This window comes from Phascolarctos cinereus, unplaced genomic scaffold (genome assembly GCF_003287225.1).
Source record: "Phascolarctos cinereus isolate Bilbo 61053 unplaced genomic scaffold, phaCin_HiC Scaffold_3;HRSCAF=262, whole genome shotgun sequence".
Taxonomy (NCBI): Eukaryota; Metazoa; Chordata; class Mammalia; order Diprotodontia; family Phascolarctidae; genus Phascolarctos; species Phascolarctos cinereus.
The window spans coordinates 89376453-89403294 of record NW_027555736.1 but is presented as its reverse complement, the minus strand read 5'-3'; the positions used below and the strand labels follow the sequence as shown (position 1 = coordinate 89403294).

The 26842-nt window shown below is 36.9% G+C and overlaps 1 protein-coding gene across 4 annotated transcripts in view; it reads right to left on the bottom strand.

Annotated features, from left to right (window-relative positions):
* The window catches only part of RGS10 (regulator of G protein signaling 10), a 74476-nt gene extending 47883 nt beyond the window's left edge, over positions 1-26593 (bottom strand). Inside the window, exons 1-4 of one of the 4 annotated variants that reach the window (XM_078151029.1) lie at positions 13179-13289; positions 8898-9003; positions 5296-5414; positions 2608-2694 (exon numbers count right to left, since the gene is read on the bottom strand). In XM_078151029.1, coding sequence (XP_078007155.1) covers positions 2608-2694; positions 5296-5414; positions 8898-9003; positions 13179-13205 — 339 coding nt within the window. In that variant the 5' untranslated portion in view covers positions 13206-13289. Of the gene's footprint in view, positions 1-2607; positions 2695-5295; positions 5415-8897; positions 9004-13178; positions 13306-26280 lie in introns of those variants that run through there. The other 3 variants (XM_020988211.2, XM_020988213.2, XM_020988212.2) reach the window with 3 other exon arrangements.
* Between the last annotated feature and the right edge of the window lie 249 nt (positions 26594-26842).

The window sequence follows — 26842 nt, the reverse complement described above, 5'->3', positions numbered from 1 at the left end:
TATTGTCCTCCCTGAAATGTGTGGCATATAACTAAAGAGTTTACTTCTAGATGGTATGAATGCCACACTAAGAAATATATGAGGGGACTATTTTATACAATGAAGCTGGAATTAGGCTCGCTGGGGAATTTAAAGACCAAAATATTACCTGTACAACAGATTATCTCATAAAAGAAAGTAGGTATTAAGTCACTTCAGATTGAAGGACTGTAGACATATGGATGCAACCACACAACCCAAACCATAAGACCTTTCCCTGAAGGACCAGAGGATCAATCTGTTGCTTTTTTTGAGGATGCCTTAGAATTGTAAAATGTGAATAAGATTAAAGTATATATTATGAAATCAGGGAGGTAACATGGTATAGTGAAAAGAGTACTCGATTTATCGAGTCAGAAGAAGGCTGCATTCAAATCCTGCCTTTGACACACACTGTATTACTATTGATCAGCAAGTTACAGACTCATACAAGCTTCAGCTTTTTCATCTATGAAATGAGAATAATACCTCTAGTGCCTGCTTCACAGGGTTGCCATGAAGATCACATGTCACTATGTGTGAAAGGGCTGTGTAAACAAACTTAAAAGGGTTTAAAATATCAACTCATAAATTCAGACCTAGAAATTCATCCCTACTATTTGCTTTCTTTTTTTACACTAGCTTGTTTTGTTTTTTTGGTTAAGGCAATCAGGGTTAAATGACTTGTCCAGGGTCACACAGCTAATAAACGGACGAGGCTGGATTCAAACTCAGGTCTTCCTGACTCCAGGGCTGATGCTCTAGCCACTGCACCACCTAGCTGCCCATTTTGCTATTTACTTTTAAATGTGAAGTGTTTGGTTCAATTCCTTTTGTTCTTGTGATATCTTCAAACTTCCCTACTTCTATCCAGTTTAAAACCTGTCTGTGCACAGCCACTCTAAAGGCAATGGTGGTGTAAACATCCCCAGTCTCTCAATACATTCTGATTTTCCAAGGCTTTGTTCCCCTATTGCCCCAGCAATCGGAATTCATAGGACTTTCAAAATACGACAAAAATCAGCTCTAGTATGGTCCCACCTCTAGAAGATATATGCTTCCTGAGGACCCATGTAGCTAAATTAAGAGAAGCCATCACCAGTACTGATCCATGGTGATGAATTCTAGGACCATGGAAATCCACTTAAGGTCATGTAATATGAATTGCCTAAAAGAACACACATTTGCCAGGAAGAACACTTAGAAACATTCTAAATAGGGTGCATGCCAAATGCATGATGCTTCATAAAAATGGATATTAAATAATTGACAACGCAACTAATAATACACTCCGCTTTTATCTCTAAACATCTGGTTACCATTTACTATATCTGTATGCATTCTTAATGTGGCCCAGGAAGGGAAAGGCATTCTTGTAATTTATTCAAAGAACAAAAGCTATAGCCAAAATCAAACTCTAGGTGACATAAGGAATATTTTTACTCTAAAATTCTGTTAATTTAATCTATTTTTATTATGATTCTTGTTTTTATTTTTGGGAGTCTAGACCTGTGATTTTACTGGCATAGGGATCTCCTAATAAGGAAATTCCTTCCAATGTGCTATTCTTCGGCAATTTTTTAGCCTTAGAGAGTTGTCATGATTTTACAGCACATTGAATCATCCTTTTCTTTCTTGGTTTTTGTTTGTTTGTTTGTTTGCTAGGCAATGAGGTTAAGTAACTTGCCCAGGGTCACACAGCTAGTGAGTGTCAAATGTGTGGACCAGATTTGAACTCAGGTCCTTCTGACTCCAGAGCCCAGGCTCTATCCACTGTACCACTTAGCTGCCTCATTTTCTTTCTTAATATTGAGTACTTAGGGTCATAGGACCAGAGAGCTATAGCTAGAAAGACCTCTGTGGCCAAAGAATCCAGCCTCTTCATATTATAGATAAGGAAACTGAGGCTAGGGAGATTAAGTGACTTATTTAGGATAACAAAGGCAGTAAGTATTGCCATTTACATGGTACTTGATACTTACAAAGCATTTTACAAAGATTATATCATATCACCCTCATGACAACCCTATGAGTTGAATAGGACAATATTATGCCCATTTTTCACATTAAGAAACTGAGGTACAGAGAGAGAGAAAGGCAGAATGTTACAGTGGAAAGAGCAACATAACCTGGAATTAGAAACCCAATCCCAACTCAATCACTATTGGGAAGTCACTTGACTTCAACCTCTGTTTCCTCATGTGTAAAATGGAGATAATAATACCTGCAACATCTTCCTTCACAAGTCTGTGATGAGGAAAACAAATTTCCAAAACTGATAAAGCACAATATAAATATCAGCTGTTATTATTATTGGTGATTTGTCCAAGATCACACAGCTAGTAAGTAAAAGACATTAGAAGTCAAACTCACATCTCAGAGTTCCAAATACAATTACCCATTCCAAAATACAAGGAACACGTCAAACACATTCCAAATATAGTGTATGCCAATTTCTTCAAGCATTACAAATGTGTCTTGGCATGACAGTTACACCTACTTCAACTTTTTTTTAAAGGAGAGAAAAACAATATATCCCAAGGGAATATTACAGAAATTCTTGGTTGATAACAGCACTGAAGGAAATACCTGTTTCTTATCTTGAATTTTCTTAAAGTCTTCACATGCTAGCCAAAACAAGACATTTTCTTCACTAAATTCTTTTTTCAAAAATTCCTGGGGAGAAACAAGAGAAAAACATTATACATTTTCCTAATTTAGTTTCTCTCTTTTTAAATTTTTTTTTCACATGGAACTGATCAACTATTCAACACTGCAATCATCTTCTAACAAGTCCACAGTAAATGCCTTTGTTTTCAGTGGGTTTAAAAAAAACTAATAAGATTATGTAGACTTTATAAACATTTAGATTTGCTGATTCTGATGTCATAAAGATGAGGAAAAACTGGGCAAGTTTCTAAAAAATTCTCCCTGATAATAAATGACCCTATAGTAAATTAAAATGGAAAATATATTAATTCTTCCTAGATAGTATTTAAACAAAGTACATTCCTCTAAAAGTAAGAATATTTTTAAAAGAGAAGAAAAACATATCAATAGACAAGCCCTATCTATGAAAGAAATGATTAAAACAATTTTAAATCTGAGGTGCTTTTGTTTATTTTCAAATGTGAAACAAAAAAATGAAAATATGTGCTTTGAACCTTGCCAAAACAGCTCTTGATCATTTGGAATACCAATAGAGCTATTTTCTGCCCCTACCAAGTGTCATTTATATATTCTTAGGTGTTTTCCTGATGTATATAGAAACTAAGGCTAGTGGGACAAAGTTACAGGGAGGCAGATTTCAGCTCAATATAAGTAAAAACTTACTAATGATTAGAGCATCCCCCAAAATGAAGAGCTGCCTCATGAGTTACCTATCACCAAAAATGTCCAGGAAGGCATTGGACGACCACTTTTGTTGGATATTTTGCAGTGGAGATTCACAATTCAAGTGAGCATTGGACTACATGACCTCTGAGGTCCCTTGCAACTCTGACTCAGAGCCATCAAACTTTAGGGCTGAAAAGGATCTTGGGTATTCTCCAGTCCCTGGCTGGGGAACCTGCAGCCTTGAGACCACATGTGGCCTTCTAGGTCCTTGGGTGTGGCCTTTTGACTGAGTCCAAGTTTTACAGAACAAATATTTTTATTAAGGGGATGTGTTCTGTGAAGTTTGGATTCAGTCAAAGGGCTGCACTTGAGGACCTAGAGGGCCACATGTGGCCTTGAGGCCACAGGTTCCCACCCCTGCTCTAGTCCAACCCAAACATTTTACAGATGATGAATTTAAGTCTCAGAGAGGTGGAAATGACTTGCCTAAGGTCATATAGCAAGTATGGGACAAGAATCCCATCCTCCAGATTCTCAGTTCAGTATTTTCTCCTTAATGCCATACTATAACTATCAAATGTTTTCTCACTAAGACACAGAACAAGCCTGAAGTTGCTTCCCAGCTTCTAGCTGAGCAACAGGAGAGTAGGAAAGAAATATTGATGGTGCCTGTCTTCACCTATCTGGTTTTTCAGTCAACTGGCTTCAAAGAGTAGGTCGGTTTAGGCAGATTCTGCACATTCTTAGGTGTTTGCTTATGGTGCTTTTAACTGAATAATTTGACAACTCTTCAACCAAGTCTTAGGAAAGATCACCATTTGGGGGGGGGGGGATCTACGCAATGGGGTTAAGTGACTTGCTCAGGGTCACATAGCTAGCAAGTGTTATGTGTCTGAGGCCAGATTTGAACTCAGGTCCTCCTGACTCCAGAGCCAGTGCTCCATCCACAGCACCATCTAGCTGCCCCAAAAGATCACCATTTCATGAATATTATTTGACCAATACATTAGTAAAAGAAATAAATTTTGCCATTTGTATTAAACTATTTTTCCCTCTGCTGTCATAGTTCATAGGATTTAGAGCCAGAAAGAACCTCAAAGGTCCTTTAATCCAAGCCTCTCATTAAATCTTTTTTTTCAATCAATAAGCACTTATTTATACCTATACATTCTGGGCACTGTGCTATGAAGAAAGGTCTTATAGGAAAATTAATAGACTACCCAAGAGACAGGGTTTAAGTATGCTGGAGAACTTTTATTCAAGAATCCTCAAGGATTTTGGAAGCACCCATTAATATCAACAATTGATATCCAAGTCCTGACCCCAACCTCGTATTTTAAATAAGGAAACTGATGGCCAGGGAGGTTACAATTTCACAAATAGTAAACAGCAAAGTGAGGATTCACACTCATGTTTTCTGACTCCCAATTCAATGATCTTTTCACTAAATTCTCTGCACTTTCTGTGAATACTAAGGTAACTTGAAATGTACCACAAAACACTTTCTACGCTTCCATCAGTAACATGATCCTAAGAACTCCTTAAGTACAAGCCTGAGAAAGTAATTTCCTCCTGGGGAACCTCAGTTGCCTCATCTGTTAAATTAAGGGTCTGAACCAGATGATGTCTAATGTTCCTTTTGGCTCTTATGGTTGCAATAAGACTTTATAGCAGGCAGCCAGACAGAGACAGACAGGCTCCTGCTCCTACCTGGAATCAAAGAGCTAGAAATTCTCTAATAACTTACAATGTTCTCTACCCACATGCACAATCGGCCCGTAGTATACAACGTCTGAAATGTACTATCTTCTATTTGGTCTCAGTAAAGTTCTATTAATAAAAATATTTTCAATTCATCAATGACTGTCTATTGAGAAATTCCTTAATCTTTCAGACATGAAAGGACTAAACTCTGTCAATATCAGTAGTAAAAATAGCAACCCTAAATCTTTTAATTCCCTCTGGGTCTTCAAGTAAGCTCTCCAAGGAGGTCGCCCATTTTGCAGTGCCTTTTACATTCTGGTGGCTGCTGCTAGGAGTCCCATCACCATCATGTATGTCTGAAAAAACAACAACAACAAAATGCAGGTTACACACATGGTTTTCCTAAAGATAATATTTAAAAAAAACAACAACCTGAATCTTATCCAACATCATTTGTACATAATGCAAGCCTTAGGGATCCCTTCCCTTACATCAAGTAGAGTCACCAACTAAAATGTTTTACCATTTAGTTTTTATAATCTGACAGGCCTCTCCTCAGATTCTACTAATTGTGACTTACATGAAAGGGAGGAAAACAAAGTTGTAGAACTAATCAATCAATAAACGCTTATTACGCACCTACTATGTGCCAAATACTATGATTAGTAGGAGAATCAAAGTGACAGCAAATAAAGGTTAGCCTCACTTTACAGAAACAATGGTTTCCTTTGTTTCCCCCCTCCCATTATTTCACATCTCCACTCACAAATTACTTTCATTTCATTGGAAATTTATTTCTACAGAAAAATCAAACCTTTAGCCACAATAAAATGACAATTAAGAAAACAGTAAAACTTTTAAAAATTCAATATTTTAAGGGAAAATAATTTTAATAAATATTAATACTTACAGGATGGCTAGGCATAGAATTTTTAAATGTTGGAGCTAGAAGGAATTTCAGAGTACATTGAGACCAACCTTTTCACATTAAATAGGAAGAAACTGAGACTTAGAGAGAAATAACTTGCCCAAGATTACATAGTTAACTGGATTGAAGCAACAGTAGATGGTCTGAAGAAAAAAATTACAAGATCGGATTGAATTTAAAAGTCATATAGCTTCAACAAAAGTCACAGGATTATCTCAATAGATGCAGAAAAAGCTTTTGGCAAAATACACCCACTACTATCAAAAACAGTAGAGAGCATAGGAATAAATGGAGCTTTCCTTAAAATGATAAGTAGCATCTAAAACCATCAGAAAGCATTATCTGTAATGGGGATAAACTAGAAGACTTTCCAATAAGATAAGGGGTGAAAGCAAGGGTGTCCATTATTATCACTACTATTCAATATTGTACTAGAAATGCTAGCTACAGCAATAAGACAAGAAAAGGAAACTGGAGGAATAAGAATAGGCAATGAGGAAACAATACTATCACTCTTTGCAGATAATATGATGGTATAATTAGAGGACCCTAGAAAATCAACTAAAAAACTAGGTGAAATAATTGACTTTAGTAGAGTTGCAAGATATAAAATACATGTATAAAATTCATTAGCATTCCTATATATTTACCAACAATACCGGCAGGAAGAGATAGAAAGAGAAATTCCATTTAAGATAACTGCAGCTAATATAAAATATTTGGAAGTCTACCTGCCAAGAGAAATCTAGGCACTATATGAACGCAATTACAAAACACTTTCCACACAAATAAAGACATTGAAATAACTGGAGAAATATTAATTGCTCATGGATAGGCCAAGCCAATATAACAAAAATGACATTTCTACCTAAATTTACTTATTGAGTGCCATACCAATCAAACTACCAAAGATTCTGTAGATCCAGAGAAAAATATAACAAAATTTATCTGGAAGAACGAAAGGTCAAGAATATCAAAGGAATCAATGAAAAAAATATGAAGGAAAGTGCTCTATTAGTACTACATTTCAAACTATGTTACAAAATTGTAAACACCAAAACAATCTGGCAGTGGTTAAGAAATAGAGTGGTGGATCAGTGGTATAGATTAGGTATACTATATACAATAGTAAAATACCAAAGTAATCTAATGTTTGTTAAGTCCAAAGATCTGAGCTTTGAGGGCAAGAACTCACCATTTGACCAAAATTTCTGGGAAAACTGGAAAGCATTTTGGAATGGTTAGCCATTTCCTTCTCCAGTAGATTTAGGCAAACAGAGCTTATGTGACTTGCCCAGGGTCACACAGCTAGTAAGTATCTGAGGCCAAAATGAAACTCAGAAAGATGAATCTAGTGGGGCAGCTAGGTGGCCCAGTGGATAGAGTACTGGCCCTGCAGTCAGGAGGACCTGAGTTCAAATCTGGTCTCAGACACATAACATTTACTAGCTATGTGACCCTGGGTAAGTCACTTACCCCCACTGCCTAGCCAAAAAAAAAAGGAATCTTCCTGATTCCAACCCCAGCACACTATCTACTGCACCACCTAGCTGACTATAATTTTGATTACATGAAATTTAAAGGATTTTATACAAACAAAACCAACGCAGTCAAAATTAGAAGGAAAGCAACAAGTTTCTGTCAGGCCTCGTTTCTCAAATCTGTAGGGAACTATGTCAAACTCGTAAAAACAGTTGAACTAGTCCAACCATTCTGAAGAACAATTTGGAACTATGCCCAAAGAGCTATTTAACTGTGTATACCCTTCGACCCAGCTATACCACTACTAGGTCTGTAAACCCAAAAAGAATAAAGAAAAAGGAAAAGGACCCATATGGACAACAATATTTATAGCAGTAATCTTTGTAGTGGCAAAGAATTAGATATTGAGAGGATGCCCATCAGTTGGGGAATAGCTGAGCAAGTTGTAGTATACGATCACGATGGAATATTATTGTGCTATAAGACATGACAAGGAGGATGATTTCAGAAAAACCTGGAAACACTTAAGGAACTGATGCAAAGTGAAGTGAGTAGACCCAGGAGAACACAGTAAAAGCAATATCGTAATGGCGATCAACTGTGGAAAAATTCTGATCAATAAAGAAATCCAAAGATTTCTTAAGGACATACGATAAAGAATGCTATCCACCTCCTGAGAGAGAACTAATGAACTCAGAGTACAAACTGAAGTATAATTTTTTTCACTTTATTTTTCCTTACCTTTTTTTTTTGCAACATGGCTAACATGGAAACCTTTTGCATGATTTCACATACATTACCGATATATTGTTTGCCTTCTCAGTGGGTGGAGGAGGGGCTTCGGGCAGGGAAAGGATTTGAAACTCAAATTTTTTTAAAATTAATGTTAAAAATAAATAACGTGTTTTTTTGGAGGGGAGGCACATACCTTCTAAAAATCTCCTATAAATTCAGAGATATGAGCTAGTTAAATGGCCTCTTCCAACTTCAAAAAGTCCCTGAGACAATAACCTTATTTCCTTCTCTAATATCCTACTGGAGGATAACAAGCAACTGTCTTTTGTTGTTTGATCCTGTTGTCTAAGTCTTGTAGAAACTGCTGGCCTTCAGAAATGAACACGTTGGTTATATTATAAACATTAGCGTTTATAAACTAGATGGGGTAGGCTCAATATTAGAGCTGGAAGAAGTTTTGCCCTGAATGGACGAAGAGATACAGAAGTCAGACTTCAATAAGTAGTAGTAAAAGTGAACACACATTTACTGAAACAAAGAAAACTGTAAATGAAATCCAAAAAAAAAGTATATTTATACAACGGCGAATGGACCTGAAGATTCTGCTAACGTAGAAAATGAAATACTCATCTAACCACATGACCAACTGTGACTGCAGGAGGACTGACAGTAAGACACGCCCCCCCCTCCTTACCAGAGAAGGGGTCAAGAGGTGTGGAAGGAGACACAGATTGTCCAATGTGGCCAGTGTCTTGGTTTGTTTTGCTTAACTGCAATTCTTTGCTCCAAATGAGGATTCTCTTGGAAATGGAATCATCAGGAAGAAATGATGATGAAGAAACAAAAAAAGCATCAATAAAGTATTTTTTAAAGATTATGTAAAGTGGTAATACATCTACAGGTAATACACATTAAATTAGTTCACTAATTTGCAAAGGTTAGAATATCTACTTTCTATATATTTCATTTTTGCATATAATAAGACACAAATGCCTTTGGAGAATCATTAATGTTGGAATCTTCCACTCAACAACTAACTTGTCTTATTCTTATAAGAAAATGTAACATTATTCTGTTATTCTTTTACACAGCAAAATTTGCATAGCAATTTGCCAAAGTTTCACTAGTTAATTGTCCCTTCAATAAATGTGGATATCTGAGTTCATTGTTCCCAGAAGTTCATTGTTCTTAAGAGGTAACACAGCTCAGTTGCCACTGCAAGGCATTTACATCTATGTCTCTGACCACTAGTTTTCAACTCAGATTTGGGATGTCTCCAAACCTGGTCCCTCTTTAAAACAAAACAAAAAACCAAAAGACTTATGATGGAAAAATGCTATCCTCATCCAGAGAAAGAACTATGGAGTCTGAATGTAGATCGAAGCATGCTATTTTCTCCCTTTTTTTCTCTCTCGTGGTTTTTCCCTTTTGTTCTCATTCTTCTTTCACAACATGACTAATGTGGAAATATGTTTAATATGACTGTACATATATAGCTTATATCAGATTGCTTGCTGTCTTGGGGAGAAAAGAGGGGAGGGAGGGAGAAAAAAATTTGGAACTCAAAATGTTGAAAACAATCTTTACATGTAATTGGAAAAAATAAAACGCCATTAAGTGGATAAATATATAAAAAATAAAAACAAAGCAAACAATAAAAACAAAAACAGACTTGATGTTCTGCTGTCAAACTGCAACCATTTGACAAATACATATGTACAGTAAACTATCAGATATCCCACATTTCTTCTGAGCCATTGCCACATTTATATTGACTAATCAGACTCTCTATTCTCTGTGGCATTAAACTAAATACCCCTTTACCCTTGCAATGTTTCCATTACTTTACTCATAATACTTCTACTGTTTTCCAATCCACACAATTGATCATGTTTTAGATTATTTCAAATCACTTTAAACAAAGCCAATCACTCCTGCTAAAAACAAAACTTCACAGCTTCAGTTTATTTCCCAGAAAATTAGTTTTTTAAAAAGAAACTTAAAGAGATTAAGCTTCCAAATATAAAACCCCGTGTCTTTCTCTCCATTTAATGACTCTTTGATAAGTAAAAGATAGCCAAGATTTAAAATATTGTAAATCAAGGAGAACAAGATTTGGAATGCCCATGAGTCACACTGCAGAGTTGTGGTTTAGGCACAATAGAAGGAGAAACTTCTTAAGAATTAGTACTATCTACAAGTATAAGGCTACGTCTTGGGATGGAGTAGGTTTCCCTTATAAACATGTCTTCAAACAAAGGTCGTGTACCTACTTGTTAGGAATGTGATAGGGGAGATTCTTGGCTGATAAATATTAGACTGTATGACTTTTGCGGTTCCTTCCAGTTCTGAAATCTTATGAAAGTTAACCCTCTCCTGTAAGCAAATGTTAGATATTTTACTGTCAAAAAGAAAGGAAGGAAGGAAGAAGGAAGGAAGGAAGGAAGGAAGGAAGGAAGGAAGGAAGGAAGGAAGGAAGGAAGGAAGGAAGGAAGAGAGTATAAAAGAAGAAAGAGAGAAAGAACTAATGAACTCTTATGGTAAACTTATAGATGTTAAACTTATAGCTGTTAAAGGAACTATGGGAAAACAGACACATTGACACACCTGATTGAGCTGTGAATTGGTACAGCCATTCTGGAAAGCAATTTAAAACTATGGCCAAAAGGTTATTAAATTGCACACACTTCAATCCAGTAATATCACTACTACATCTATACCTAAAAGTGATCAAAGAGGAACAAGTTCTATCTGTACAAAAATATTTATAATAGCTCTTTTTGTAGTGGCAAAGAACTGGAAATGAAGGGGGTGCCTACCAGCTGGGGAACAGTTCAACAAATTATAGTTTTGGAATATAATGGATTACTATTGTCCTGTAAGTAATGATGAAGGAGATGTTTTCAGAGAAATCTAGGAAGACTTATATGGACTGATATAGAGTAAAGTGAGTAGAGCCAGGAAAACAATTTATACTAAAATGTCAGCATTGCTAAAATGAATAATTTTGAAAGACTAAAGAACTCTGATCAACACAAAGATCAATCATGATTCTGGAGGACCAGTGATGACAAAGACTACCCCTATACATACAGGTGACTGATTAACATGCAGAAGAGAAACACATTTTTGGACATGACCATTATGGGAATTTGTTTTGTTTGATTCTGCTTTTTTTAATAAGGGTTTCTTTTTTTTTTCTAGTTAAGGGAGAGAAGGTAGTAGGAAAGAAAAAATACAAATGCTTTACAAGTGAAAAATAAAATTTAACTTAAAAAACAACAACAAAAAAGATATATTCAGACTTGTTATGACTTATTAACAATCTCACTTTGCTGTTATTTGGTTAATCTCTATTAAAATTTTGGGTTGTTAATTTCACCTCATAAAAATAATTCCTCTAGGAAAGGTAATACTAGTGGTTACCCTTTAGGGAATTTTGTAGCATTTTACAACTCTGAAACCTGTAGACTAATACTTTTATTTCATACTTTAAAATCTGGATTCTGATAAATTTATCTTCAAATATATGGCTAATATTTATCAAAAAGAGAAAATTTAATTTTTATAATTTGATCTTTATAAGAAGAGAAGCTAGAATATAAAAGACTTACGAAGAGACAGAATTTGAATTTATATAATTACAGAATCTTGTATTAAAGATCTCAGAAGTCATCTGGTCCAACCCCACCCCACCCCAATTTATATATGAAGATGAATAGGTGAGCTGGTTGTGAACCTTACTTTATCTTATATGGAAGGAAAAAAACATGAAGTATGCATGTTAGAAATCACCAAGTTTTCATACATAAACATAGGATCAAAGATTTAGAACTGGACAGGTTCTTACAGTTTTTCTAACCCAACCCCCTTATTTTACAGAAGAGGAAACTTGGGCCCAAAAAAATTAAATGGCCTGCACAAGGTCATATAAGTGCCAAAGTCAGCTCTTAAACCCAACTCATTTGATTTCAAATGCAGCACCTGTTCCACACATCATGCCACCTTCTCATGTGAATTCCTTAGAAATCAAAACCAAAAAAGTATCTAGAACATTCATCAGTATGGAATTCTGGCAATTTGGACTACTAGATCGAGGTGCATGAAATTCTATGTGATCATCTGTAGCTAAATAACTCACAAGAGTTAAGTAATATTTTAATAATAGCAGTATGTTATGGTTCACCAAAAGCTTTGAGTCACCTCTGTATCTTATAATGATCTAGTTTCAAGTTTCCCCTAAAAAAGTTTAAGTTAGGCTGATTGCCCAAAGAAAATATAAACTGTGTACATGTCTCTGTGCACGTGCACACGTGCATGCATGTGCACATACATACACTTCCTTTAAATAAACTTTACTTTGCAGCAATGCAGCAACAGACCACTAAGAAATCTGTATGCCCCACAAAGTCTAGTCAAAGCTAATCACCTTCTTAACACATTTCCCCCTACATCCACATAGAAAAAGCATGCATTCAGACTTATAACCCAAAAGTGACAGCCTATTCAACACAAATGAGCATCTATGAAAACAGCTTTTTGAGTAAAGTAATTTATGGAAAGAATCCTTTTAAAGATTAAGTGTTAATAGCTACACAAACAAACTTCTGAGAACAAAACGCAATTCCCCTGGCAGGGAACTGTACATGAACTGAAGGCAAATTGAAAAATAAAACAAAATAAAATAACAACAAATACCAATATCAGTAGGAAAAACAAAACATAATAAAACAACAACAAAAACATCTTTTCTTTAGTAGGATAGAGAATCTCTTGAAAGAAAAAACAAAGTATCACAGATATCATACAGTCCTAAATGGAAACCAAGAATCTAGTTATTATCATAAAAGTCACACGAAAACCAAAGTGTCCAAAAGTACTCAAACTTCTTTCCCACCACTAATTGGAAACCAAAGCTAAAAATAGCAGAATAGTGGCCAAATGCAGACATCTACTAAGGGAAACCATCCCTTACTTTCCATCCTCTCAGTATTACTTGCATAGCTCCCAGGTGAAATAGATGCCCAAAGACTTGCCCTTGCCATCTCTGGGTTTTCAAAGACTCTGTGTCCTAAAGAAGCAGAGAATTCATGTCTCCTATGTGCCCTTTGACTTGATCAAAAAACAAGCCTCAACATCCTCTTTTGAATGGACTACACAACAGATGTTCATTCACTGACTTCCAGTTTGAACCAGAAGGAAGGAAATAAAAAAGGATGAGCTGTTGTTATTTGTAGTCTCCACAGAATCCTTGCTCTTCAAGCAGATACCCAGAGAACTAGACAATAGCCCTGCATAATGGCACAAGTGTGCGGAGGGAGGGGAAGGGGCAGATCCACAACATAAATCATATAATACAATAAGCTCTGTTAGAATCAATGATCTAAAATGTAAAAGTAATAATAATTTTATATCACTTTAATTATTTATACATTTTAATTATAATTTTCATATAACTGTATAATTAGATTTCTAAATTTTAATTAAAGTATAATTTATAAGAAAAATGAATAGTATAGTTCCCTAAATTATGGAGAAGAGAAAAAATTTATCAAGCAAATGGAAGAAATCATTGAAGACAGAATCAATGGGTTTGATTATTATATAGTTACTAAAGAATTTTTACATGATGAAAAGAAATTTCTCCAAAATTTAAAGGAAAGAAAGAGATTGAGGGAGGAAAAAGCACTTGCAGTAAATGTAGCTGATAAAGATCTGATATCCAGATTTTCAAGGAACCTATGTATATCTATAAAAAGTAAAATATAACATTTGCCTCTCCAGGCTAAATATCCCTACCTCATTCTAAACAATCACCATGAGTCAGGATCTCACCATTTTAGGCATACTTCTCTGGAGAGTCTGGTTTATTAATACATTTGTAATAGTGAAAAACTAAAAATCTATATTACTAATCATTAAGGAATGAGTGACTAAATTTTTGCAATATCTAGTGTCATGGTGACACAAAATAACAACTATGAAGAAATAAAAAGAAGGGAACACCTATCTGAAATTATACAAAACATGGTCAGCTGATAATACCAACAAAGAACTAGACTACAACTACATTTTTAAAGCCAATAAGGGCAAGAGTTCTTTTCAAATACATAAACAGATTCTGAGGGGAACTGAGTGATTATGTTTTCACTGTTTTCCCAATATAAGCATTTCTATTATATTATTATTTGTAAGAGTGTTGGACTTGAAATTGAAAGGCCTAGCTTCAAATCTCCACCTATGACACTAACTAGCTATGTGACCACGTGCAGGATTTGGAACTTAAGAATGCAGAGGTGAGAGAAAAACTGACAGAAAAAAATCAAAAGAAAATAAGATGTAAAGGATACAAGATCTTTATAAATCAGGGAAAGTGATGTAAGTGATGAAAACATATGAAAAGGCAGTTTTCAAAAGAAGAAATGTAAACTATCAGTTCTTTAAATCATAATGACAAGAGAAACAAAATGCCACTCAGGGCATTCCAACTTAATACTCATCGTAATTGTACAGATAACAAAAAGTAAAAAAATGGTTAATAGAGGGGTTATAATAAGACAGGCACTGTTGTTAGAGCTGAGAATTGGTTCATTTTAGAAAATAAATGGAATTATACTAGAAAATTCACTGACACATAAAGTCTTTGATCCAGTCATTCCATTATTATTATACAGCCTGAAAGAATAAAACCAAAGGGAAAGAATACATATTAAAATATACAATTTATACACAAAAATATATGTGGAAAATAAAGTGGCTACTCATAAAATGTGGAATGGATGAACGCACTTGGTTCATCCTGTGGTATATGAATGGGATGAAATATTTATTTTTGCACTACAAGAACCTATGCTGTGTAATTTTTGTAACAGGGCTTTGCTACACACGTCCAAATCACCTAAGATAGAGGTGGTTGGTTGGTTATCGTCCTTCATTCTCTAAGAAGACCAAAATGACATCAGTATGCTGGAGTCAAGCTACATAATGTGTCTGACTGTGGCTGGTCAGACCCATCCAAGCTCAGAATGTTCTACTACAGGTTGGGCACAAGTAGTCCACGTGAACATTTGGGGTAGATTCTCTAAATCTGCACATCTTGCATTTCTTTTGAGATATTTTGATTCTGCTTTGCTTATAGATTACAGTGCCCTCTCTGATGTGGGCATGCCATGCTGAGTGGTCCTGTGCCAGTGTCTCCCATGTCACACAATCAAATCCAAAGTTCTTAAGACAGACTTTGAGAGTCATCTACCTGAGAGCCAGTGTGGTTTCAGAAAGTGCCGAGGAACAGTTAATATGGTATTTGCTGCCCAACAACTCCAGGAGAAATGCCAGGACCAGAACAGAGGTCTGTGCACAACATTTGTAGATCTGACCAAGGCCTTTGATACTGTGAGTCATGAGGGCTTATGGAAAATTATGTCAAAAGTTGGTTGCACAGAGAAGTTCTTCAGCATTGTATGTCAATTTCAAGTAGAGGTACAAATGTGGGAGATGGTAGGAACCTGCTTCTGGAAAAAGCTATCCTGTGTTCCCCTACCATATGGGTTGCAGTAGCTGTTTTCCATGGCTGCACAGCCAGAACAAGCTGCATCTTTAAAACTACCAGAGTGGGACAGTCTCATTCTCCCTTTCTGGCACTGTACAGGGGAGCTGAAAGTCTTGTTCACCCACAGCATGGGCACCACGAATTAAACCAAGTAGAAGGAAGGGCTACCTTCCCCTTCTCCATTAGACTCTATGGACTCAAGAATCAGGTTTGGATTTTTTGTCTATTTTATTTGTGCTTTTCAGTTCTAGGCGCAGGCAGCAGAGTCCCTGCACCTAGGAAACCAATGACAACCTTGGAGGCAGGATTCCAGATTGGTTATTGCTGTCAGCTCAGGGTGCTAGACCAAAGCCCATGGGGGCTTCCTATATGGGAATGTGGGATAAGATGCTATGTAGGAAGTGGGATAAGAGGTGAACCTGATCCCCTTTTGCTCCCCAAAGACTGAGGTAAGACAACTCTTTTGGAGTTGTCTTAAATCCTTGCATTGCTAAGAAATGATGTCTATCAAAGTTAGTCATCACACAATGTGGCTGTCACTGTGTGTAGCATTCTGGTTCTGCTCACTTCACTCAGCATCAGCTCATATAAGTTTTTCCAGGTTTTTCTGAAGTCTGCCTGCTCATTATTTTTTATAGCACAATGGTATTCCACTACATTCATACACCACAACTTGTTCAGCCATTCCCCAACTGATGTGCATCCCCTCAATTTCCAATTCTTTGCCACCACAAAAAGAGCTGCTGCAAATATTTTTGTACATTTTTGTATATTTTGTACACTTGTTACAAAGTAAAGGCTCACTGGGGACAGAGTAGAATACAAACAGGTGTTTCCAGAAGAGACTATGTTTTAAAAACAAAGACATAAATTGAATTTACAAATTCGGAAAAACTTGTGAGAATTTATATGAACTGATAAATAGCAGAGTAAACAGAAGCAAGGGGAAAATTTACACAATGGCCATAATAACGAAAATGGGTCCTTTTCCCATTTGTATGATCTCTTTGGGATATAGACCTAGAAGTGGTATTGCTGGGTCAAACGGTAAGCACAGTTTTATGGCCCTTTGAATTCCAAAATCTCTTAAAGGTACTAGAAAACCCTTGGGGAAGAATGAAATGTAATATACTTGGCATTCAGGCAATGGGGGCCAGGATAGTCACTTTTATATTATGATGACTGATCTTGAACCTAAAGAAAAAAAGAGGAAATGCATCTTCTTTTTGCTGGAGAAGTGTGGGGCTATGTGTAGGAATAGTCATATACCATCAGATACAATTAGACACATTGTAAAATAGGTTGGTTGAATTTACATAACTCTTTTTTCCCTTGTTACAAAGTAAAGGCTCACTGGGAACAGAGTAGAATACAAACAGGTGTTTCCAGAAGAGACTATGTTTTAAAAACAAAGACATAAATTGAATTTACAAATTCGGAAAAACTTGTGAGAATTTATATGAACTGATAAATAGCAGAGTAAACAGAAGCAAGGGGAAAATTTACACAATGGCCATAATAACGGAAAAGGAAAACAACACTGAAAGATGTTAGAATTCTGACCAATGCAGTGAATGAAAACTACCTGGAAGTAAGGACTGCCTGCTTTCACGTTCGGATTATATCCCCAGTATCTGGCATAGCACTTGACATATATTAAGCATTTAGCAAAGGCTTGTTGATTCAGTTTATTGACTAGTACTGATTTCAGAGTACTCCTAATGAAATATACCCCCTTCCTCTCAGCACAGAGACTGGACCATAGGGGCAGAACAAGCCTACACTGTCAAATATGGTCAATGTGTGTGTATATATGTGTGTGTGTGTGTGTGTGTGTGTGTGTGCCCGCTTGCGCACATATCCCTACCTCCCTTTATACCTTAAAAAGATGAGAGATAAAGATAGACACAGAAACATGAAGATAAAAGGAGACAGAGACAAAGACACAGAAACACAGATAGAGACATGAGAGAGATGGAGGGAGAGAATGAGAATGAAATTAAATTCAAGGTATTTGGGCTGAGACTAGATAATCAGAAGAGAAACAGCAAGACTCTATGGGAGGAAACTAGGTTAGTAATCTAACCCTAGAGATAAAGTATCTGATTTACAAGAGGGAGAAAATTAGCATAACAATTTAATGGAGGAAAACACAAACTTAGAAATTACAACTTTAAATTTGAAAAGATCAAATTCCCCATTAAAAAGTCAGAAAATGGCAGAATGAACAAAAAAAAAGGTCTAACAATAAGAAACATTTAAAATATTAAAACATACATGAATGAAAATGAGGGGCTAGCACAAAATTTATCACAGTCCAGAAAATCCCAAAAATAAGCAAAAAATTCCATGATGATTTCACATAAGGCAAAAGTTAATATGGAAAAGGATGACAGAGATAAAGAGACACTACATTCAACATAAAGTCACCATGGATAATCAAATACATCATTATTAAATATATGCACTGATACTGTATCAACTGGGGAAAACTAAATGAATTACAAAAAGGCTTTGAAAATAAATAGTCAATCAACAAGTATTTCTTAAGTACCTGCAATGTGAGAGACATGCCATGCTAAACACTAGGGAGAACAGTTATTGATGAAGCCTACCAAATTTGAGAAAACTCTATAAACTTTTTTTTAAGGAGGCCTATGATTTCATCAGTGAAGGAAGTGACCTCTATTATTGCATAGGTACTCTCTCAGGCAACTTAACTTCTTAGAAAGTAACCTTGTGATACTGAAGGATTAAGTAATTTGCCATGATTACAATTCAGTATGTATTAAAGGCAGAACTTGAAACTAGGTCTTCCTGATTCCAAGGCCAGGTCTCTATCTACTATATCACACTGCCCTTCATGGGTAAAGCTACTTACTTTAACTATCATTTGCTTTGAGCTTAGTGATACATATATTATAACAGAATTATGATTATAGTAATTCACATTTATATATTATAATACAATAATTGTAGAAAACTTTAATATTCTTTCAGAGCTAGATAAATCTAGTAGAAAGACTGACAAAAAAGAAAAATACAGAGATGATAAGATATTTGGAAAATCAAATTCCCAAAATGTCACAAATTGCAATAGAAAATTGGTGGGGGGAGTAGAGAGGGTGCAGAGGTAGGAATGAAGGCATATTAGAATTTCCAAAAATGAAATGATATTACAAATCAGTAAAAAATCAAAGTCATTTGGCACTGTTAGCAAAAGGGCAATAGAAAAGTGGATAAAACAACAGCTAAAAACAAATGAGCATAGTAGCCCAGATAGGCTTCAGAACACAAACTACTCCATATTCAACATAAATTAGCAGAAGAAGCAGGAGGGAGGGAGGAGAAAGTAGAGAGGAGAGGGAGAGAATTGCAAACCATTAACAAACATATGAAAGAATGCTCCAAATGACTAATAATAAAAGAAATGCCAATCAAAATTAATTTGATGCTTTACCTCACATCCAGCAAATTAGCAAAGATGACAAAAATGGGAATAGTCAATGCTAGAGGGATTGTGGAAAGACAGGCAAACTAATACATTGTTGGGGGAGCTGTGAAGTAGAAGAACCATTTTAAGAAAGCAATTCGGAGTTATCCCAAAAAAATGGCTATAATGTCCACTCTCTATGACTCAGAGATTCCACTGAGAATCAATAATCTCAAGATTACTGATAAAAGGAAAAGCCCCATATAATACCAAAAATGTTTATTGCAGCACTTTTTGTGGTAGCAAAGAATAGGAAATGATGTTCATTGATTAGAGAATAGCTAAACAAATTATGGTACATGAATAGAGTGGAATTATACTGTGCCATAAGAAACAATGAACAATATGATTAAAGAAAAACACATATAGACTTAATTGAACTAAAGCAAGTGACATAAGCAGAGCCAAGAAAACAATATACATGTTATGACTATAATAATGAAAATGAAAAGGACCACAAAGCAACGAATGAGAAAGCACTTCCCCTAACACCTTTACAGAGATAAGGAGGCTGTGTTGTGGAACACTGTATATATTCTCAGTTTTTAAAAATGAATTGATCTGTTTTACTCATTTTTATCTTTTTTCTTTTTTAGAATTATTGCTTCTATGGAGTGACTGGGAAAGGGGAGGGGGAGAGATACAGTGGAAATTAAGACTACATAAAAACAAATGACGTTCATTAAAATTTATTTGTAAAACCTATTGTGGAAAATGGGAAGTGGTTTGGCATAAAATAGGCTTAGAACAACATCTTATACTATATAACACAATAAACTCCAAATGGATAAATAATCTAAATATAAGTAATATCATTTTAAAAATATTTAGAGTAAAATGAAAGAGTGTATCTTTCACAGCCAAGGTTAGAAGAATTTATAACCAGATAAGAGATTGAGATCACAAAAGATAAATGGATCATTTCCATTTTTAAAAATTCCAAAAATTCTCTTCAGATAAAATCAATGTAGAACAAATAATAAAAATTATAGAATGTTGGGGGTAGGGGAAGGAGGAGAATTACATCAAGCAAATATGGTAGATTACATCAAGCAGCATGGTAAAGTGGATAGAGCACTGGCCTTGGAATTGGAAAGGTAAGGCTCTAAATTCTGCTTCAGACAAGTATTAGCTATGTGACCTTGGGTAAGTCTTATAACCTTTCTTGGCTTCACTTCCTCATTTGTAAAGGGGTTGAACTTGATACCGTTTAAAGTCTCTTTCAACTTTAAATCTATGATCCTATGATCTGAAGCAGCTCTGATAAAAGTCTGATATCTAAAGTCTATAGAGAACCGACTCACGTATATATAAGACAACAAGCTGTTCCCCAATTGATAACTAGTCAAAGGATATTTGCAAAGAGTTTTCAAAATTCAAAATGAAAACTATCACATGAAAACAATACTACAAATGATTAATAAGAGAAATACCAGTTAAAGTAATTCTCATGGATCACTTCATACCCATCAGATTCACAAAAATAATAAGACAAATAGACAATGTTGAAGGACTTGTGAAAAGATGGACACACTGTTGGTGAAGCCCTGAATTAGTTCAATAATTCTAGAAAACAATTTGGAATTATGTGAGAAAAGTTATGAAACTGTCCATATTCTCTGATCCCTCTATTGGGCATTTACCCCCAAAGTCAACAAGAGAAAGGCCCCATGTAGACATCATAGCATTACTGTTTGTGGATGCAAAGCAGATGTCAACTGAGTTGGGAATGGCTTAACTAATTGCTGTACTTGAATGTTCTGAAGTCTTCTTGTGCTATAAGGAATGACAAAGAAAAAGAATTCCAAGAAACATGGAAACAGTTATATGAACTGATATAGAGCAAAGAAAGCTGAATTTGGAGAATAATATATGCAATGACTACAACAAAGTAGATTATGACAATTCTAAAAGATAACAGAATAAAGATCAAATACAAAGGTTGTTTCCGGAGGGCTTTTGTGGGAATATGTTTGCTTCTTCTGGTTAGAGAAGTGGTAAATCTGTGGGTATAGATATATACAGTCACTGTAACAAGTTGGTTTTGCTTGCTGCTTTATTAGTATTTTGCTCTGGTTCTGTTACTAAATAAGGAAGGGTACTGCTGGGAGGCAGCTTGATATAGTGAAAAGTGCTTTATTTGAGTCAGAAGTCCTAGTTTTAATGCTCATTCTTTCACTTACTACCAGTGTAACCTTAGGCAAGTGACCTAATCTCTATGACCTCAGTTTCTGAAGCTGAAAAATCAGGGGGTTCACTTAGATGACCTCTAAGGTCCATTCTGGCTCTAAATCTATGATTCTATTAGAAGAAAGGCCTTTTGGGAAGTTAGCATGATGTTTAAAAAAAACCTCATCAATAAAAGGTAAAGAAATAAAAGCAATCCTATTAACCTGTGTGAATTTTTCTTAAGTTAGGCAAGGCAAAAGCACTCCATACTGTGAGATCTCCCCCAGGCCCTACTCTGGCCTGTCTGTAATTGGATAAATTCCATGAGACAGACCCAGCTTTATTTTAAAAGTCACAAACATGCGGCCTGAAACATTCTGCAAGGAAAGCTTCCACCCTCACACAGGCTTCCCTTCTGCTAGGTTGTTACAATGAAGATATTAAATTAAGTGACTGCATACACTATCATCTTTAAATAACAACTCAAGCCAGGTAATAAATCTAAAAATGTTCCAAAGTGCTTAATGAGATAATCTTTAACAGGCCTTAGGGAAAAGTCTGAGAGCCTGGGAGGAGTTGGGAATCCTACTTACTATATACTCAAACACAGTCATCAATCATTACAGTTAGAGAGGCCTTAGAAATCAGATTACAAGAAGCAAAATGACTTGTTTAAGGTCATTCAGCTAATAGGTAAAAGAGCCAGGAACAGAATTCAGATCTTCAGGCTCCAGTGTTCTTTCAATTGCATCTCTATGGGAAGAACTCATTGTTCACATTTCTCTAGGTCAGTGGATTAGGGAGAAGCCCCAGAGTCATCCAAAATAATGAAGGTCTTTTTAGGGAGAAGGGGAGGAAAAGAGGTGAATTACTAAAGCCTGAGTAAGGAGAAACAGTAGAGCATACCTACCTCAAAAAAGAAAAAGCTATTAAAGTGACCTCCTTCCATTCTTAAAACAAGGGATGAAGGTGATAAGAGAAAATAGATCACTTCAACTACAAAAAATTTTAAAGCCTTTGCATGAACCAAATCAGCACTGTTAGGAAGAGGGATTGTCAAATAGGAAAAATCTTTGCATCAAACGTCTCTGATAAAAGTCAGAAATACAAGATATATAGAGCATTAATACAAATCTGAAAGAACAAAAGCCATTGTCCCACAAAAAAGAAGTGAAAGTCTATGAACAATACTCAAAAGAATTGCAAATAATCATATAAAAAAGTGTTCCAAATCAATAAAAACAAGGGAGATACAAATTAAAACAACTCTGAGGTTTCATCTCACACCCACCAAATTGACAAAGATAACAAAAGATAGAAATGATCAATGCTGGGAAGACTATGAGACTACCGATATCTACTGTTATGTAACTGAACTAGCCCAACCATTCTAGAAGACAATTTGGAATTGTGTGAGAAAAATCTCTGAACTCTTCATGTCTACCTTGACCCAGAGATCCCACTACTGGGATGGGGACATACATCAAGGAGGTCAAAGACAAAAAGAAAAGTCTCCTTTAAACAGAAACATTCATAGTAGCATTTATTGTAGTAGCAAAAATTGGAAACAGAGTATTCACTGATGTAGGAATCACTGGACAAATGAATGAGAATTCTTTTTCATTCATTATGAATAATACCATAAGAAACTTGAGGAATTCAGAGAAATATGAGAAAGTTTATATAAACGGATATACAGAGTAAAGTAAGCAGAGGCTAGAGAACAACATAAACAATGACTGCAATAATACAAATAAAACATTAAAATTAAGTCAAATGCTAAGCAAATGACAAATCTTGGCCCCAGGAATGGAAATGAGGAAATGTATCTTTCTTTTCAGCTGAGAGGTGAAAGACTTCAGGTGTGGAATGTGGCATACACTGTCAGATGTGGTCACTCTAAGTTGGTTTGCCTTAACTTTTTCTTCATTCCAAGAAAAGACTCTTGACAAGGAGTGGGGAGAGGGGGGAGGACAAGGGTAAAAGACATATATTCAGAAATGTATGTGATACAAAAACAAAGGGCACCAATAATATTTATTTAAAGATAATCATAGAGGCAGCTAGGTGGCACAGTGGATAGAGTACCAGCCCTGGAGTCACGAGGACCTGAGTTCAAATCCAGCATCAGACACACAACACTTCCTAGCTGTGTGACCCTGGGCAAGTCACTTAACCCCATTGCTAGCCAAAACAAAAAATACAAAACAAAACAAATAAAGATAATCATAAAGATAGTTTATGAACATTGAATAGAAAAGTACAAAAATATACACATCAGTTTAAGGCTACTTCCTCCCATCAGCTTTTCAATACAATGGCTTGACCATTAGAGTCTTAAAATATAATAATATAATATGTATGGCAGATTTAGGGTTGTGGAGAACATTTAAAAAAACACATACTCCCATTTCTTATCCATTCATCCTTGGATCACAGAATGCTAGAATTGGAATTTAGAGATCATGATTCTGAACCCTCTTGTTTATCTTTACTTTGCTCCTTACACTGATAATTATAATGCTAGTCAATGGGTCTCATGCTCTTTCATGCTAGATTTCAAAATTTTGAGTCTCAAGATCTCAATCTAAGTATTAGGTAATCAAGCATGGTACCACAAAAACTAGTCTAGGCCTCCATCACTGTATGACATCACTAGAAGACACCATAAATGCTATGAGTCTCACTATGGATGACTTAAACATTTTTTAAAGCTTAACTAATGTTGCTCCCAAACAGATACACTGATAGGCACATTGCTTGGAGGATATGGAGGGTGGTTAATGAGAAGGGGTGAGGTGGGGGTCTCTAAGTTGGTACATTCTTTCCAGAAAGCAATCTGCTAATATGTAACAACAACAACAAAAAAAAGGTAGACAACTGTTCATACTTTTTGTCCTATCAATTTTTTGGGAATATTCTCCAAGAGAATAATCCAACAGAAAAAAAGAAGCAATTTGTACATTGTGCACAAAAGTGGTGTTTAGAAGAGTGAAAACCTAAAAACAACTTAAATGTTCACCAATAGGGGAACAGCTGAGTAAACCAAGGTACAATAACACAGTAATATACATGACCTCTTCAAAATGACAAGCACAAAGACTAAATCACAGACTAATGGATTTATAACTAGAAGGAAACACAGAGATCGGGTAGTCCAACCTTGTCATTTACATATGAAAAACCAAGGCCTACAGAGATTAATTAGGTCACCTGCCCAAGGTCATACAGGTATCAAGAGTTGGGATTGGTACCAAGTTCTTCTAACTCCAAATCCAGCCACATGGAAATATTTTGTTGTTTTTGTTATTTGGTCATTTCAGTTATGCCCCCATTTGGGGTTTTCTTGGCAAAGATACTGGAATGGTTTGCCATTTCCTTCTCCAGCTCATTTACAGATGAGGAAACTAAGGCAAACCCAGTTAAGTGACTTTCCCAGGGTCACACAGCTAGTTAAGTGTCTGAGGCTAAATTTGAATTCAGGTCTTCCTGACTCCAGGCCTGGCACTCTACCTACTGTACCACCCAGCTGCCCTAGAAACATTAAAGAAAAAAAATCGAAGGATACAATATAAACAGGGATGACAATTATGTAAATACATGTGAGATTTGAAGATAGGAAGGGAATCTGGAATAATAAAACATTCAGAATTTAATGTTCATTAGGTTCTGGGGGGGTGGAATTGGGTGAGAAGAATAAGGAAAATTTAGTTAAGTTCCTAAATTAATGCATTAACCTAGTCAAGTAAGTGAGGAATATGAAACCCAAGTCAAAGCCTGAAACTTCAGGAACTCCACAGCCTTTAGACAGTCCGCATAGGGTCAGCTTCTTGGTGGAATCTGGCAAAAATGAAGAGCTTAAAGTGAACCTATCCTTTGTCATTTTCCCTGAAAATTCCCTGAAAATTCAGATCCAATCTCACTATACCCCTAGAATTGACATTCCGTTTATTCATGCATAGCAAAAGTGAAGATTTGGGCTGTTGCCTGATCTCTTTGGAACGAGGTTCGTGTTGTCTCTGTCTCTCTGTCTCTGTCTGTGTGTGTGTCTCTCTCTCCCAGAGACACAAGAACTCAGGCTGGAAAGCTGAAGATGAGATCCTTGTCTAACCAGCGCCTAACCTCATTCCTCCCTCCCCCACGGAAAAGGATTCCAAGAAAAATCCTCACCTACTTCTGCTTTTTCGATTCTAACTTCCAACGTGCTTAAGGGCTTGTCTGTGTATGCGTGTGTGTAGTTTCTTCCCAGACATTCAGTAAAAAGAAAAGTGGTGCTCTTCCTCTTTCAGCCAAACTTCCTGTTCAGAGAGTCTTCTCTCCGAGCTCATCTTAAAACAGCTCCCGCCTCAACGGGACTTGAAATGAGAGAAGGGCTATAGTTTTTAGAGTTTTGAAGCTGTGGTCCCTGAGAAAGGTGGGAGGAAAGGAAAGGAGAATGGAGGGGGGAGGAGAAAACCCTTTCCAGCCAGATATGAGGGGGCTGAACCCAGCCCCTTAGTGCAAGAAGGTTTAGATGGAAACGAGAAAGGAGGGACGCGACTGTGCCAGCCACCCCGCCCGGGGTCAGAGGCTGCTGTCTGAGCGATGGAAGGTGCTTTCCAAGCACCAGCTGGGGAGCTGTTCCCTCTTCCGTCAAACTTGGGCAATCGTTCCCATAGGCACCACCCAAAAACACACACTGCTCTCCCCTTCGGGCGGTAAGCAGCTCACCCCTAACGGGTGAGCTAACGCTCAGCTAACTTCGCGGCTCCGAAGCTGGCTCCTTGCGAGTCTGAGATCCGCCTGCCAGCCCCAGGCACTCCACTCTCTTTCCCCTCCACACCCCCATCCCCTGTGCGCTGGAGGGCTCCGGGAGCACCCATTTACCTGAAGGCGGACGCTTTCTGCTGAGCCTGCTTACCGCCCGGTTAAACATCTCCAGCTGCCGAGGCGAGACCCGGGGCTGCAGGGAGCCGAAGCAGCAGTGGCAGCCGCGCGAGCTGGGGACGAGCAGGAGTAGGTGGAGCGTGCGGCGCCCCAGCCCCAGTACGAGGCCCCCACCTCTGGAGGCGCCGCGTGGCGCGCTCAGTGCGCGGCCGGCCCACTACGCGCTGTGCGCGCGGGGGCCCTTCCCGGGCTCCCTCGCCCCCCTTGCCCCCGCCCCTGGCTTTTCCCGCGCTCCTCTTTTCTCCTCCGCACTCCTCCGAAGTGTGAGGGTGGCAGTAACAGGTTGAAACTTAACCACCCCTCCCACCAGCACCCTCGTCTGGATACACTGCTGCCCACCCGTGCGGTGCTGGATCCAGGGCAAGGTGCACCGAAGAAAGAAGGGCTAACGGAGGGAAGAGGGAAAGGGAGGAGAGGGAGCTTGAGAAGGGTGTGGGCACTGAAGGAAACAGAGCTCCAGATGTTGAGCTTGGAGCTGCTGCTGCTGCCAAGCTACAATGGA